Source organism: Pavona decussata, unplaced genomic scaffold (assembly GCF_977016875.1).
Source record: "Pavona decussata unplaced genomic scaffold, jaPavDecu1.1 SCAFFOLD_223, whole genome shotgun sequence".
In the NCBI taxonomy this organism is placed as follows: domain Eukaryota; kingdom Metazoa; phylum Cnidaria; class Anthozoa; order Scleractinia; family Agariciidae; genus Pavona; species Pavona decussata.
In genome coordinates this window covers 3,557,763-3,573,799 of record NW_028145628.1, presented here as the reverse complement: position 1 = coordinate 3,573,799, position 16,037 = coordinate 3,557,763, and the positions used below count along the sequence as shown (strand labels likewise).

The 16,037-nt window shown below is 38.6% G+C and overlaps 1 protein-coding gene across 1 annotated transcript; it reads right to left on the bottom strand.

Moving 5' to 3' along the window:
* Positions 1-210: 210 nt before the first annotated feature.
* LOC146459229 (uncharacterized) lies at positions 211-13,187 on the bottom strand. Its single transcript, XM_085089742.1, has 15 exons — positions 13,118-13,187; positions 11,813-11,992; positions 10,471-10,580; positions 9,654-9,715; positions 8,910-9,052; positions 7,983-8,282; positions 7,054-7,353; positions 6,425-6,727; positions 5,673-6,142; positions 4,805-4,899; positions 4,165-4,321; positions 3,685-3,751; positions 2,854-3,125; positions 1,090-1,252; positions 211-710 (listed from the first exon to the last, which is right to left on the bottom strand). The coding sequence occupies exons 1-15, from the start codon at positions 13,185-13,187 to the stop codon at positions 274-276; spliced, it is 3,129 nt and encodes a 1,042-aa protein (XP_084945868.1). The 3' UTR covers positions 211-273.
* Positions 13,188-16,037: the final 2,850 nt, after the last annotated feature.

Genomic DNA, 16,037 nt, shown 5'->3' with positions numbered 1-16,037 from the left:
GACGGTGAAGATCAATCTTTACTACCGTGCAGTGTGGCTCAGCCCTACCCCGTCGTTTAGACTAAATGGAGCACCTCTCTCGTACGTAATGGAAGCTAGGCAATTAACGATATCACTCTATGAACACAGAGAATGAGCATGGTGTGGTTAGACTAAAACTTGTACAAACTCTGGAGACCTCTACAATGTGACATCTCTCGGTAACGGACCATTTTGGCTTGGCCTGTTATGGACCAAAGAATTTACTTGATCCGTGATAACCGTTGGTCTGCTCTAGGCAACCGATTCCACTGTGTCGTATTTGGATAAATTTCCTTGGGAAAGAGAAGAGCTCACTGCGCTGGAGGAGTCCCAACTCCTGTTTAAACCGAAGTTCAGTTGCTGAGAATGTTCAGAAACGTTTCCATCAGAGCAAAGTTGAACAATTTCCTGGTGCGTCTCAAACTGCTTCTCCTTCGTCCACATTGAAACTGTTTCGTTGCTGCTAACAATACTTTCTGGAGTTTCGTCGCGATGTTTTGCAGATATTTTACTCCCCTTTCTGTGTTTTATCTCTGTTTTCATTCCTTTAATTTTCCGTTTTTGCATTTTAATGATGGCATGTATTTTTAAGGTCATGTCAAGGAAGAATGAGTCCACAAAGTCTTTCATCTCTTTCACGAGCAACTTTTTGTAAGCAAAATGTGTTGAGCAGGCTGTTGATATCCTAACTGAAATAAAAAATGATGCAACATCTTTTAACATTCATAGTTTGCGTCCTTATGGTTATACACACATATTAGACCCACAAAATAAGTCACAGTTTAATCGAGCGAATATCATTCCAAGCCAATCTGAAAAATGTTTGTGAGGTCTTAAATTGGCCCGATAACCAGGTGCCGAACGATAGTAACAACATTTTGTTTCAACTGATAGAGTTTTTCTGGGAGAATTGAAAACAAAGACAGCACTTGTCAACAGCAGAGTCCATTCTAACACGATCCATAATGGTGAAGATCAATCTTTAAGAGAGCACTCTCAACAGTTTTCATTTGCGGCCACACTGATAAATGCAGCCTCGGATCACACTTTTACGACAAATTATCATACCTTTGTTTCTACGTGGAACATATACAAAAAAATGATAGCAGAGTCCAGCCATAAAAGCAGCCCCAAGGAGACAGCACAGAATAGTGACGGACATAAGGAACATCTGTGACGAGCCGTCGAATAACCCTGTACTTTGTTCCACCGCTGCATCAGAGGCGGGCGCCTGCGAATCACAATCAAGGTAAAGAAATTGGTTAGAGTAGTTTTCATTTGAGTGTTGAGAGTAATTTCACATTTGCGTTTTGCTTTAACATGCTAAAAAAACCTCACACCATTTTCTTAATAATACAGGTAAAACTTGTAAGAAAACTGAGAAACAGTGATGTGTATAGCAGTACACGTAGCAAGGACGACCTTAGATTTCCATCTGCAAAACGAAATTTGGGAAAGCAAAGAACGTGTGACCATCCCTCCAAAGACTGGAATACTTTAGCCAGAGACCTGAGGACCTCCAAGACTATATCCAATTTTAGATGTGAATTTTTGAAATCTTTTTACTATTATAACATTTTTAGTGCTATTTAATTTTGATATTGTTTAGCCTCTTATTAATTTAGTAATTATTGTAATTAAGGATTTTAGACCAGCAGCTCTCTGTATACCACTATTGGTGAGGGAGCTTTCCTGTGGACATTATTATTATTATTATTATTATTATTATTATTATTATTATTATTATCATTATCATTATCATTATCATTATCATTATCATTATCATTATCATTATCATTATCATTATCATTATCATTATCATTATCATTATCATTATCATTATCATTATCATTATCATTATCATTATCATTATCATTATCATTATTATTATTATTATTATTATTATTATTATTATTATTGCTTAACGAATCCAAATAGCGTAAAACGTAAAATTTTCAAGGGTTTAAATCGAATTTCCTTGGAAGGTAATTCAAAGGTCTAAACTTAATTTCCTGATCTGCTTGTTGTTGTTGTTGTTGCGTATATTTGCCAGCTGTAGACTGACCTGTAGTTCATTTAGGCACGTTTATGTTTTCCTCCTCTCCATCTAAAATCCACAGGGCCATAGGGCCGCTTATTTAAGGACGGTGCCTACTATTGTTACTTCGCATACGTTCTGCGCATCTCGTGATACTCGGGTTTCCTATTGGTGGTGCCTACTAACACAGGGATATTTTTCCGCGGTTTAATTAAAACTATGAGGAGAAAGCAGAACTTAGCAAGTGCACTTGGTTTCCTAAAAGAAAATTGGGGGCATCCAAGCATTTTTCAGAGACAATTCAGCTTCAATTTGGAAGAAAATGCCACACATTGCTTTGTATTTTACTGATTTTTAGAATAACTGTTGCTTAATTATCTCTAAAATAATGTGTGGATGTTCCCAATTTTCTTTTTGGATTTCCATAGCTCTTGCTAAGATCTGCTTTTCCCGCATAGTCATAAACCACGCAAAAATTCTTAGGTATTAGTGAGTAGGCACCGTCCTTAAACGAAGTTCGTAAGGGGTTAAGCGCAGTCTGAACCGATATAAATCTGGCCAATCCGGCTAGTTAAATGTTGCCTACTGTAAACAGTGTCAATAAGGTATATAGCAAAGACTAGACACGCGTGCAGCTCGCCGAGAAATGACGCACTTAGTAACCGATACACAGGTATATTAATTGTCGTAAACTATGGTCAACCATCCCTTATTTGGCCCTAAATTTACACGATCTTAAATATAATGTAAGCGTACGCCGGAAGGTTCGTCTGCGGAAAATTTATGTGACTTACGTCTAATGTCTTTGTCATATTCTGGATGATGATAAATATGTCACTGATTTTCATGTTGATGTAATCCCTGCATCTTTGTTCCACGTTCCTTGCCGCCCCTGACAGCACCACTCCATAACCAAACGGTCGATCAAGAATCTTTTTCACGAACACCCTGCCGCCAAGAAGTGATTCTTTGTGCTCAGCGGCTACGTAAGTGTCTAGCAGTGCTCCTTGGATTTCGCCTTCCTCCAGTGCCGTTCGAATTTCCTCCACATTGCTGTACTGGCGTTCTTTGAATGGAAAGAAGAAGAAAAGTCTGTCAATACTTAAGCATGGTAACGCTAACCAAGTTTTAATAAATGCCAGCATTGAATTCAAGTCTAGAGTTCCACGATGTTGGTTCCTATAAATTCTTTACCTTACATTTTGTCTAAGTCGGAATCCCAACTTTAGCTTAAAAGCTGCAGTCTAAACTTTTCAGTTTAACGAAGAGAAAGACCTGCACGAGACAGATTCACGAAACCATCCCCAACATAAGAGAGACCCTAAGTGTTGTTTCTAAACAATAGTCCATTGCAAAGAAATAAGATTGTCAAGAAACATTCACTTTTAATCCAGCGTCAAACGGACACCCAGTTTGGCTGTCCAACACTACTGATATTTTTGGCCTTGGTTCAAGTTTAACACGAAATGAGTTCACACCAAATGAGATGTGCGATTATGTTCCATTACTAACGCCAATCTTTGGTTGATTTCGTTTAGCTTTTCGTTCACTTGTGCTTAAGTAGATATCCCAAGAAAACGTTGGCTACTGCATCACTGTGTTAGATGTAAAAAATGATTGCTTACTTGTGTTTACTTTCGCGTTCTTGAGAATTCCAAGACGATATTCCACAGAGTGCTGAATGGCACCAATCTGAAAAGGAAAATAAGCCAGAAAACTGAAATGGTTGTAGTATGGTAGGGATGTCAGTTTGGTCCGGTTATTTTGCGGGAAAATAAATTAACACCAATGACGTCATAGGCTATTGTTTTGAACTCAAAAATAAAATGCAGAGAATTCTCTTACATGCAAAAAATTAAAACATAGCCAGTTGACACCAGCAGTAAAGCGGGCGAAACGACGCGATCAACAGCTTTGCTACACAATCGTGAGACAAACGATTAATTTTGATCTATCATTTCAAACCACGATGACGAATACCTTTCATGACAAAAAAATACTCGTTTCTCCTCTAAGAACCTCAACACCGACTCACTCCATCAGTTCTTCACCGTGTCAAACCTCCCTTCCCCACCCCTTGTGGGGAGAATATTGATTGACCTTACCTCTGTCCCGTAGAGCATGATATCCTGTTCCACAGTAACAGTTGTTAGTGATGAGGCAATTGCGCCAACAAGTATTGAGATAATAACGAGTCCAGTGAGTGTCCATATTATACCAAAAATACGGGCAGGAATTGATTTGGGCGCTCGGTCGCCATAGCTGCAAAATAATATGGCAATAAAACGAGATTTGGCGAGCAATGTGAAATTGCCACAGAACTAGCTAACCTTGCTTAAACTGATAGAAAAATAGCACAGGAATATGAACATCAAAGATATGCTGTGACACATATTGGGAAGATTTTCATTCTAAATGATGACTAATGATACTAAAACTTATGCATGCTGGGTTTTATATCAGTGACATCACAATTTAATGGACACTAAGAAGTAATAAGCATTGATAATCTTAATGATCCCTAGAATCTTCTCAGGGGAAAGTTCCTTTAAGTATAGGGAACGGATAACAGAGTTGAGGGGCTGAAATTGTAATTCGGAAGTCTCAAGTCTCAACTTTTATCAAAAAGTAACTGGTGTTATCCAATTAAATTTCGTTTGATCTATTTTAAATCATTACCATACTAGCATTAACAATTTATAGTTATTGTGCTAATGTCGTATCTTGTTGACATGTGATTCCTACCCAACAGTTGTCATGGAGATGTATGACCACCAGAATCCTTCACCAACGCCTTTCACAAAACTGGGTGGAAATTCACCAAGGTTGTACTTCGAGTCCTGCAAGGAGTCACGTGGGGAATGTACACAATCATGACACGTTATAGGTAATCAATGGAGTACAATGCAGAGTGTAATTTTTCAGTCCTCTGTTCCTTCAAATCAAGTCTCAGTCCTCAATTCGACCAATACAAAGCATCTTGCGACATCGTCCTTGTCTTTTCCACATGTAATACTTACACAGCCGAAAATGAGTAATGGTTAAGGAATCACATAGAACAGAATGAAGTGATATCAAATGGTATAGAATAGCCTTAATTGGTTTCCATGTTGAAAGGAATTTATCTCAGTCTGTAAGTTTTCAAACTTAAATCTTAAAATTATTATTGTTAAACAATGGGATAACGAAGATTAAGATCATTATAGCTCATCATGACATTATAAGGATAATTTTCTCTCTACGTTGCAGAGGTGCGTAATCTATATGGGACAAATGTAGGTAAACAACGTTTAATTACTCTAACTATGCGTTTAGTGGCACCCTAGTATAGCACAGTCTATAAAGATAGGTGAAAGACGGATAAAGCATCCACAAGCATAGCACTTCCTTCAAGTTGTCTTGTGCCCAACGATCAACGATCAAGGATCAGAGGCGCCAGAAAAATGAACGTAGCTTACTCAAATTTGTCCCAGGCAGACAATTCTTCTCTATTATAAAGAGAGCCGATCAGCCTATAAAATGGTTTTAGATATATATCTTGCTCTGCCCTTATCTAGCAGAGCTAACCCTCTGGCACATTAAAAAAAGGTACATCCTGGTGTGTCGGACTTACCATGAGCCAGATAATAAATCCAGGTATGAACGCCATGCACGCTGACATCACCATCAGGGGAACAGTGTCCAATACTGCATTTATTATATTTAGAGCAGCGTGGCCAGGGGCCTTGGTAGCCGCAATAAAGGCCACCCCAGGTGACTCCACCAGGTTGATGTACGCATAATTCCCCAGGTATTTTGTGATGTATTTGTTGCCGTAGATTGAAAAACTGATTTGTGGAACTTCCTCGATGTCTCTGAGGACTTCCAGGACACCTTTCTTAGCTGAAGGTTCTCCTTTTCCGTTCGTTGATATTTCGATTATGGTATCACCGTGTGCGGGACAATGCCCGCAAGCCGTGTGTACCATTTCTGTAATAATCCCGCTAAAAATTCCTTCAATTTCCTTGTTCTTTTCGTTAACTTCCAAATATGGAGGTGTCGACCAGAAGTTTGTGTAGAGCTCTTTGGGGCAACGACAAGTTTCTTTAAATACAAACAAGGCGCGAATAAGAAAGACAATTTCAATCCAATAGTAACTCAGTAAACTTACAGATTAATCTTGTACCCAGATCTCCCACGTTTTCAAAACTGCAGAGTGAGATCTGGGTACGAGATTACATACAGAATTAATTTTGCCGTGCGTGTACACCTGATAACGCACAGATGACGTCAAAAAACGTTCGTATTTCAAAGCTATCGTCTGCAGACATAGAAGCTCATTTATATTTAAACTAACTTTATTAATTTAAACAACGACCAACTCACCAGCATACACATATTCACTATAAGGTCCCAGTCCTTTCTGTGTAAACGCGGCCACCTTTATTCGATAAGTAGAGTAAGTTTGAACTTTAAGAACAGTAGAAAGTTCGCTGGCTTTGAAAATCAAGGTATGTTCCTCTGTGTCAGATACTGCCCTCTCAGCGGTTTGAACTCTTTGATATTTCAGAGAATAACCCATCAATGGGCCGTTGACATGACCGTCAGGCACTGGGCTCCAGTTGACATTAATGGTGAATTCGGATGTAAGGTTCTGAGCTATGACGCTCTGCGGGGGCCTGGTGGGGACTTAACAGAGAGAGAAAAACATGATTAGTTATAGGCCTGTATGAGAACTTATTGAGCAGTTGCTCTTCGCTGAGGCCTCTCTGTGATAACAGAGGTCTGTGATATCCGAGAGATTTGACAGTATTTTTTGCCTTATTGGGAACACCATCCACTAATACCTGTAGTGGGTTATTTCAACAAAAAACTGACCCGCCCATGTCCGGTCTCGATCCCCCAACCCCCTCCCAAGGCTAAACATTGCTAGGTACATAACCAAACCTACTCTCCTCTATCCCTTTTCTAAAAGTCACACATATCAACATTTAACACAACACGTTAGTATTTACCATCGTCCCACGTATAAGATATAGCGAAATATTCCTTGCCGCAGCCTTTGGATGTCCTGGCACAAACCAAAATCCTGTACGGTGAGAAATACCACAGGTGACTTAAAGTTATTTTGTGAGTGTTAGGACCCAACGCCCTCGTCACCCAGGTCAGTGATGGTCCATCATCCTTCGCAAACCTGACTTGGTAACCCAGGAGAATTCCATGTACGTGAGCTGGATTGATTGGTTCCCAAGACACATCAATTGTGCGGGAACTCGTGGATCGGACAACGATGTTTGGTGGTGATTGACTTGGAACTGATGGTAATAACGAAATAAAATAGCTGTGGTTATTCACAGTTCAACAGCCCCGAAATGACCAAAGAGTGGACAACTTTATCCAGTAGATAAGTGATTTCTTGTTTTAGTGGAAAAGTGACTTTTCCAGATTTATCTACTTATTCGCTCTTTGAACAACTCGTGTAATTCTTTCATGACATTGTATTTTTTTTTTTTGCCTGTTTACCCTGTTGTGTAAATAGTACTTGTGAAGTTGCTACGTACCCTAATAAGGGTATACAATGGTTGCTTTATTCTCACTAGAAACCTGATTAGACATGTACCTGGATTGAGGAACCAAATAGGCCTTGAAATTACAATGAGCTCGAAGCTTGAAAGTTCATTCCAGAAACAACAGTAATTTCTGGTTGGTATAAATTATACATCTGGACCGATCGTACATGTGGTGACACTATGCGAGGATAGCAAATAAAGGCTTGAATATGAGGACTACATAAAGTTGTAACAGACATGTGACTGCCTTATGAAAGACATGTAACAATTATGGAAGAGGCAGGTGATAGGTGCGTCGGACATCTATAGACATTGCAGACACGTGATAGACATGTGACAGACATATGCAGATGGTAAGAGACATAACTTCTTACCGTCTTCTTGTGTTCTTAACACTATTGGCTGACTTGCCACACCGTTTCCATACCGGGTGAAGGCATATACACGTATAGTGTACTCTGTGAACTTTTGTAAATTCTCTAATTCTGCTTCACGAGGTGTTTGTGACACCGATTTCATGATCTCCCTTCTAAAGTTTTCGTTATTTCTCTTGTATATAATCCCATAGCCAAGAAGTGGTGCCCCATTTAATTGAGTAACTTCTGTCCATTTAAGCTCGATGGACGTTGAAGTGGAACTGTTTGCTGCTGTTATTACAGGAGGCTCGCTTGGTACTGTAGGAAACAGGGAAAAGTATTAAATCTATGACATTCAAAACCTGGAGGGTAAAAATCACGTACAAAACTGTTTACTTTCCGCAAAATGAAGACGATGACTTGATATGACGTGGGAGATACGTCATTGATTCTTCACAGCCGCCATCTTGGATTGATGGGTTTCTCCGAAACCTCGGAGAGCCGTTATAATTAAACCCAAAATCATTGAATGTAGTAAACAAATGCTAATGTGGCATAAACATGTAAAGATTTATCCTCCCCAATCCTCAATAGGGTTAACCGTGACTCATTATCATGGTTCAGGCAAAGCAGACACTCTGCAGTCCCTTGATCAAAGTTGATCAATAACGAAGTACAACAACAACCAACAAACGCCATTTTTGTGAAAAGAGGGGGAGATTGAAGGTCAAAGCAAACACGTTCCTTCTGTACTGGGGGTTAAGCTACATCCAGTAAAGAAATCCAGAATAGAAAAAATAGCGCCACTGCGGTCAATTATATCCTATCAAGGACAACTGCTATTAAGCGGATGTGATTTTACAGCTGATCATAGTGGGAAAACGTTTAATCTACCAATTATCAGACAACTCAGAGAGTGATTTTGTTCTCGCTGGTACGACTTACCATGATTGGTGGAAGTAATACTGAGTAACTGTGCCGGAGTATCTCCTAATCGCCCTCCAGCAAGTTCTTCTTGCAGTAAGACAATCTGTAGCGAGTCTACCGCTGAGTAACTTACATTCAAACTGGCGATGACGCTTCCTGGACTAGAAAAGGAAGACACAATCAAACTAATGCTCTAGCAGCTAGTTATTCACAGAAGAAAACTTTTTTGGATTCGAATTAAGGACGAATTGGTTTTGGAATTGTTTTTTGCTTTTTGCTTTGCCGTAGAAAAAATCCGAGATCAAAGTTTCCCATTTCAACGCTTGTCTGGAGTTTTTCATTAAAAAATGTTTGTATAACTTAACTTCCCAAGGTTAAATTTTGAGTTCAGTTATGACGATAATAAGAAATATTTCCTAAAATTGAAGCCATGATTCGTATTAATCAGGTCACGAACTTAACAGGGTACTTCTAGCTTTGATCTAGCAGTGCTCTTGGTGAGATGTAAAAGGCAGACGCAGTCTATTCAAGACAAACTTAACCAACCACTCGAATACGTACAGTATGGGATAAATTCGGAAACTAATAAACTGTGGCGACCCTGTCCATAATTAATTTACCTTATCGATCAATTGAAAAAAAGTAGCCAAAAAAGTACTAGACAGTTAAATAAATATGTAAAACCCACATAAATTTTCGAAAATTATTTTTAATGTATCACTGTCTCTCGAGTCCCTCAAACATTCAGCACAAAAACGTTACCTTAACTTTAAGACTTCGACGTCCATTACACTTTCACTTTTTTTTCTGTAAAAATTCACCGTCTGAAATATGAAACATAGAACAACAATACCCTTTCACTATTTATTTATTTATTTATTTATTTATTTATTTATTTATTTATTTATTTATTTATTCATCTACCAAAATTTTTTAAAACGAGCCTGCCTCGAGTCATGCTTGTTGAAAGTGTGGTATGAAGTAGTCAATATAAAATCACAAGGTCGTGTAGTCGTTTTGTCTCTCTCCTCTCTTTTTTTCTCCTTTCCTTCTTTTCTTAGCATCATTCTGAACCTCTTCGGGGCCTAGGAAAGTCGTTTTATGGACTCGTTTCACGAAAAGCGTACAAGTTTTCATCAGGTCTCTTTTCAATACCGCTAGAATCATACATTTATTCATTAATTCATTTAGTAGATTTCTATATTTAATAAATAAATTAACTAATTAATTAATATTAAGTATTTCTATCAATCACAAGTGATATTAGTCATAACTTGATTTTCAGGAAAATAACAAAATTCAAAGGATTCCTTTTTGGCAAACCAATATGGCGGATTCCCTATATTTAATCAGTGGACACGAATTTAGTGATAATTGGATAATTGTCACGTGGCATTATGTAATTATAGGACACCAAGGACTTCTTGCTAGAGAAATGATCGTCTTCAGAATTCTGAATGATATCGCCTTGCAGATCAAAGCAGCTAATTTACTATGCAAGTGCAGATAAAGAAAAACATTTGGGACGTCCACCCAGCGACATCTTGGACAAAAGGAAGGTAACAGCTGCGAAATTTACCTTATTATAAATCTCAGCTACAAATTCTCTGTAGTTTTTGCTTCTCTGACTGGATAGGTCGTCATTCCATACTTTAGTTGAAAATCTGATCTCGTAGTTTACCTCTTCAGCTGAAACAATTCAAATAGAATTAACTTCTAAGTGTAAATTAAATTTTTCTATCTTGTGTACATTGTATGTACAGAAAAGAATGCTTCACCGGAGCATTTGACGACAGTCTGCGCTGATGTAACCTTTCTATTAACAATTTAATTTTTATTGCATGAAACTAACAGACAGTACAAGGGCTTTCGCCCTGATGTAACTGATGTAGCCTACTTTCCCGTGCTTCTCAGCGCTATTGCAATCTCGTTCCCGGGTTCTCTCTTCGCTCCCTGGGACATGAAGAGGAGACACCCTGGGAACAGGTTGACGCTATTGCACCGTCACCATATGATTCTTCCAAATCACACAAGGATGTTAGCACTTAGTCCTCAGCACAATTTTTCTGGATCTCAACAATCATTTCTTGCAATCTACTCATATAAACCAATAAACTGTAAGATCTGAAGCATGACGGTTAAGTAATCGTACTGGACCGCAACCAAGAGTTACCTTACCTATTTGAAAAGACATTTAACTTTCATTGGCTTTTTCTGTCCAGTTGTATTAATGAGTACTGGAGTCTACACCCTGCCAGTAACTGGCATTCCATCCATGGGGAAGTAGTTATTCTGTTTAACATTGTAATTCTAATAGTTGAAATTGTACTCATCACATACAAGGCTTATAACAATCTGGCACCTTCGTACATTCGCGATTTACTAATACCATACACTCCATCTCGTCAGCTACGCTCATCATCGAAAAAACCTTCTTTTTATTCCACCTTTTAATTTGGAAACTTACGGAGCAAAATCTTTCAGTGTGGCAGCCCCCTCACTTTGGCATGCGCTGCCATCTGATATCAGGAACAGTTCCTCAGTGTCCGTTTTTAAAAATAATCTTAAAACTTTTCTTTTTAAAAAAGCATTTCAATAACTCTTTAGTTAAGTTTTTTGTGAAGTCATTCTTGTAAAGCGCCTTTGAACCGCAAGGATACTTGCGTTATATTATTATTATTATTATTATTATTATTATTATTATTATTATTATTATTATTATTATCATCATCATCATCATCATCATCATCATCATCATCATCATTATTATTATTATTATTATTATTAAGAAATATAAGCGACGGCCTGATCACACATGGTGTGCTACTAGGATCCTTATTATCACGGCTATCACCGTGGCGATTGCTATAACAATCCTAGCCTTACTAAAATTTATCGAAAACAAAAAGGAATACACTCACCTGGACAGGGATTAGGGTTACAGGAATCGCTCTCGGTTGCTGAACCCTCGCAGTTTTTCCCGCCATTAGCTGGTTCAGGATTGTTACAAAGTCGCTTCCTAGTTCTGGTTCCTTGATTACACGGCTTGTTACAGTTTGGCCATGAGGTCCAGTTACTCCAGTCATAACGAGCCAGAGGTTCTTAGCAACGAAGATAAAACTTCGGCACCCCTTGGAGATACCAGGCAATTTGCCTGGTTTCTCCACGGGACGTCAAATAACTCGGAGCATTCCAATGTAATAGAACCCATTCTGGCATTTCTTCTGTCTCGCTTGCGGCGTTAATTTTAACGCGAAAGTGTTATAATCCTTGCGCCTAAAAGTTCTTTTTTGCAAGCTTTTAATTAAATTTCTTTCGAGATATGACGTGTCTGCAAACGGATCCCGCATGACATGTTTTACTGCAGTCTGTTTCGGGGCACGCAACAGTTCAGTAGTGGAATCTTTTCGCAGAAATTCAGATTAATACGTAATGAAAAACGGAATCGTGACTTTAATCGCCCGCCACACAGGAATAGAAGGAGGCAAATATGTCGTTAACACTGGGAACCCTGACTAACTTGGAGATCCTTGGAGATACGGAAAATGTTTCAGCAAAGGAATGTAAATCGATCCGATTAGTTGGCTTATTCGTATGCACACTGCAAATTGTCGGCCTGAGCTTTCTTTTTTTTTTTTTTTACTGATATAGCGCGGGCTTAAGATCTGCTCGATTTATAAATTCTGCTGCTCTTTGACAGATTTCATTTTTAGCAAGGTTTATACAAGCAGTTCCATTGCGATCAAGTTTTATCAATCGGGTCGATTTCGTCCACTTATTCACTTTCTTGATGTGATAAATCGTTATGTGTAAATCAACTCATGCTAAATCGGCCAAACAAAATTCGGCCCAATAAATCGGCACGCGTGCGTTAACCTTGGGCTCACACAAGTACTAGAAAAGGCTACCAAACAAAATAAGCTAAAATATACTAGTAAAAATAGAGCTGTAACAAGGATAAGACATATTGGATTAAGAAACGTTCTCTGGTTAAAAAGATTAAAAACGTGAGCTTTCGGCTATCAAATAAATTGACTAGACGATATACCCCCTAAGTTTTCTAATATCCCTTTCCTTAGCAGAAGTTTGGTTTTTTGTGGTAATCGTAAAAAATGTTGAGCCTCTTTCACGTCTTGTTTATCGTATTAATGTACGTGGTGGACCCAGATATTGAATTCGCGCCTGTTTGTATTCGAATTTTTATGCTTAAATAAGTCACAACAGACCCTTTGAGCCATACGCATGCCGTTTCACAATCTTTGCATTTTTCTGAATTCTTGAGGTGTTCTTTGACATTTGTGAGGTGATGTCCACAAATGAACGCCAATGAGATGCATTAAATGTCTGACATCACAAGATGTCCCCTACCGTAAATTCTTACTAAAACGCAAATAATTCTGTCAAACATTTAACAATTATTCCAAGAGCGCGCGCTGGATATGAGATGATAGATAGCCAACGAGGCGCGTAGCGCCGAGTTGGCTATTATTTAAAAATCATCTCATATCCAACAAGCGCAAATGGAATAATTGTTTTATTTAAAAAAATCAAGAAATATTGCTAGATCTTACTGATTTCACTGTGCAAGAATAACAAGCAGACAATTTAATGGTCGCCATTTCTCGTATATACCATGGCCGCTAAGCCAATCAAATCACTCGAATTGCAGCTATAAAATGATTCAGTTTTTAATACGAAATAATATGAAAACTGACAAGAAGGTCTGTCTAATGTGAAGTCCCAAATTCGGGGTGAGGTGCATCTCTGGACATTTGTGGTACTCAGGGACAAGAAAAAGAAATACGTAAGAAGTCTAAGAAAAGTACGTCGTTTATTTAATAGCTACAGAAGGGGGAGGGGGTGGGGACGTAAAATAAGACCACCAGTTAACGCGTTTAGAGACCAGATAATCCCACACCCATCGCTTGTGGGTTGGGATTTATTGTTTATGCATCAGTCAATTCCAGCTGTGCCCATCCCCCCCCCCCCCCGGGCAATAGCGGGGCATTTTCCCACACAGTCCATCCCGGTGGGTCGGGCATTAGCCTTCCACCCAATTACCCCGGGGCATTTGACCATCTCACTTTTTTTCACCCTACAGCATTGTCGCTTCCTTAATGACAAATTCATTGACAAATACACTAAGTTTCTTAATGAACATGTCTAGATAAGACATAAAATGGGACGCTAGAGCTGTAGAATGACCTATTTTTGCACTAACTACGGGAAACAAGACCCAGCTAGGACTTGATTTGGCCTGAATTAGCTTAGATTTTACTGAAAGTAAGACGAGAAACAAACAAAATAAAACATTTTTTTACATGTTTTAGCTACCACCCCGGGGCATTTGAACAACTATTTTGTCCCGGCGGTGGTGCATTTGCCAGTTAATTTTCAAAAAATCTTAATTTTTGAGGGTCGGTCGGGGAGGGGGGGGGGGGAGCCTAAAAATATTATATTGCTGCTGTTATATATCCCAGAGCGCTCAAGCATACAGTCATGCTAGGACATCAACCTGGATGGACCAGAAAGATATATAACATCCGCCTAGGTTTATAAATTTCGCCTAAAAAATTTACATTGTTTGTGTTATATATCCCAGAGTGCTCAAGCATACAGTCATGCTAGGACATCAACCTGGATGAACCAGAAAGATATATAACATCCGCGTAGGTTTATAATGTTCGCCTAAAAAATTTACATTCTCTGTGTTATATATCCCAGAGTGCTCAAGCATACAGTCATGCTAGGACATCAACCTGGATGGACCAGAAAGATATATAACATCCGCCTAGGTTTATAATGTTCGCCTAAAAAATTTACATTCTCTGTGTTATATATCCCAGAGTGCTCAAGCATACAGTCATGCTAGGACATCAACCTGGATGGACCAGAAAGATATATAACATCCGCCTAGGTTTATAATGTTCGCCTTAAAAAATTTGCATTGTCTGTGTTATATATCCCAGAGTGCTCAAGCATACAGTCATGCTAGGACATCAACCTGGATGGACCAGAAAGATATATAACATCCGCCTAGGTTTATAATGTTCGCCTAAAAAATTTACATTCTCTGTGTTATATATCCCAGAGTGCTCAAGCATACAGTCATGCTAGGACATCAACCTGGATGGACCAGAAAGATATATAACAACCGCCTAGGTTTATAATGTTCGCCTAAAAAATTTGCATTGTCTGTGTTATATATCCCAGAGTGCTCAAGCATACAGTCATGCTAGGACATCAACCTGGATGAACCAGAAATGAATATAACATCCGCCTAGGTTTATAATGTTCGCCTAAAAAAATTACATTCTCTGTGTTATATATCCCAGAGTCCTCAAGCATACAGTCATGCTAGGACATCAACCTGGATGGACCAGAAAGATATATAACATCCGCCTAGGTTTATAATGTTCGCCTAAAAAATTTACATTCTCTGTGTTATATATCCCAGAGTGCTCAAGCAGACAGTAATGCTAGGACATCAACCTGGATGAACCAGAAATGTATATAACATCCGCCTAGGTTTATAATGTTCGCCTAAAAATATTTTATTCTATATATCCCAAAGCGCTCAAGCATACAGTGATGCTTAAGGACTTCAACCTGGCTGAACCAGAAAGGTTATAATTGACATCCGTCTAAGTTTATAATGTGCGCCTAAAAAATCAAATCATTTATGTTATATATCTCACATGAAGCACCTGAGCATAGAACAATGTTAGGACTTCACCTTAGATAACCCAGAAGTGGTAATAAAAGTAATAATTATGTTAGTTTTATTGTTTACAACTGAACAAATTATTTCTACTGTTTACCTGTTTACAATGATGCTTCACCCTGGATGGACCAGAAAGGATTTAACATCCGCCTTTCAGGGATAATATTATATTGTTTTTGTTGTATATCCCAGAAGCACTCCTGGATACAGGACCTCAACCCGGGTCAGCCAATAAGGTGTTTCAATACAGTGTTTCTTTAGAATGGCGTCTTAAATAATCCACGTGTCTTACCAGAAAGAAATCACTCTACAAAAAATATCAAGATTAAACTAAAATGTCCGCCTGGTTTTACATGCATCTCAAAGTTAAGCTTAATGAGCCGCAATTCAAAAGATATATTGCGCCTGACCTTTTCTAAATT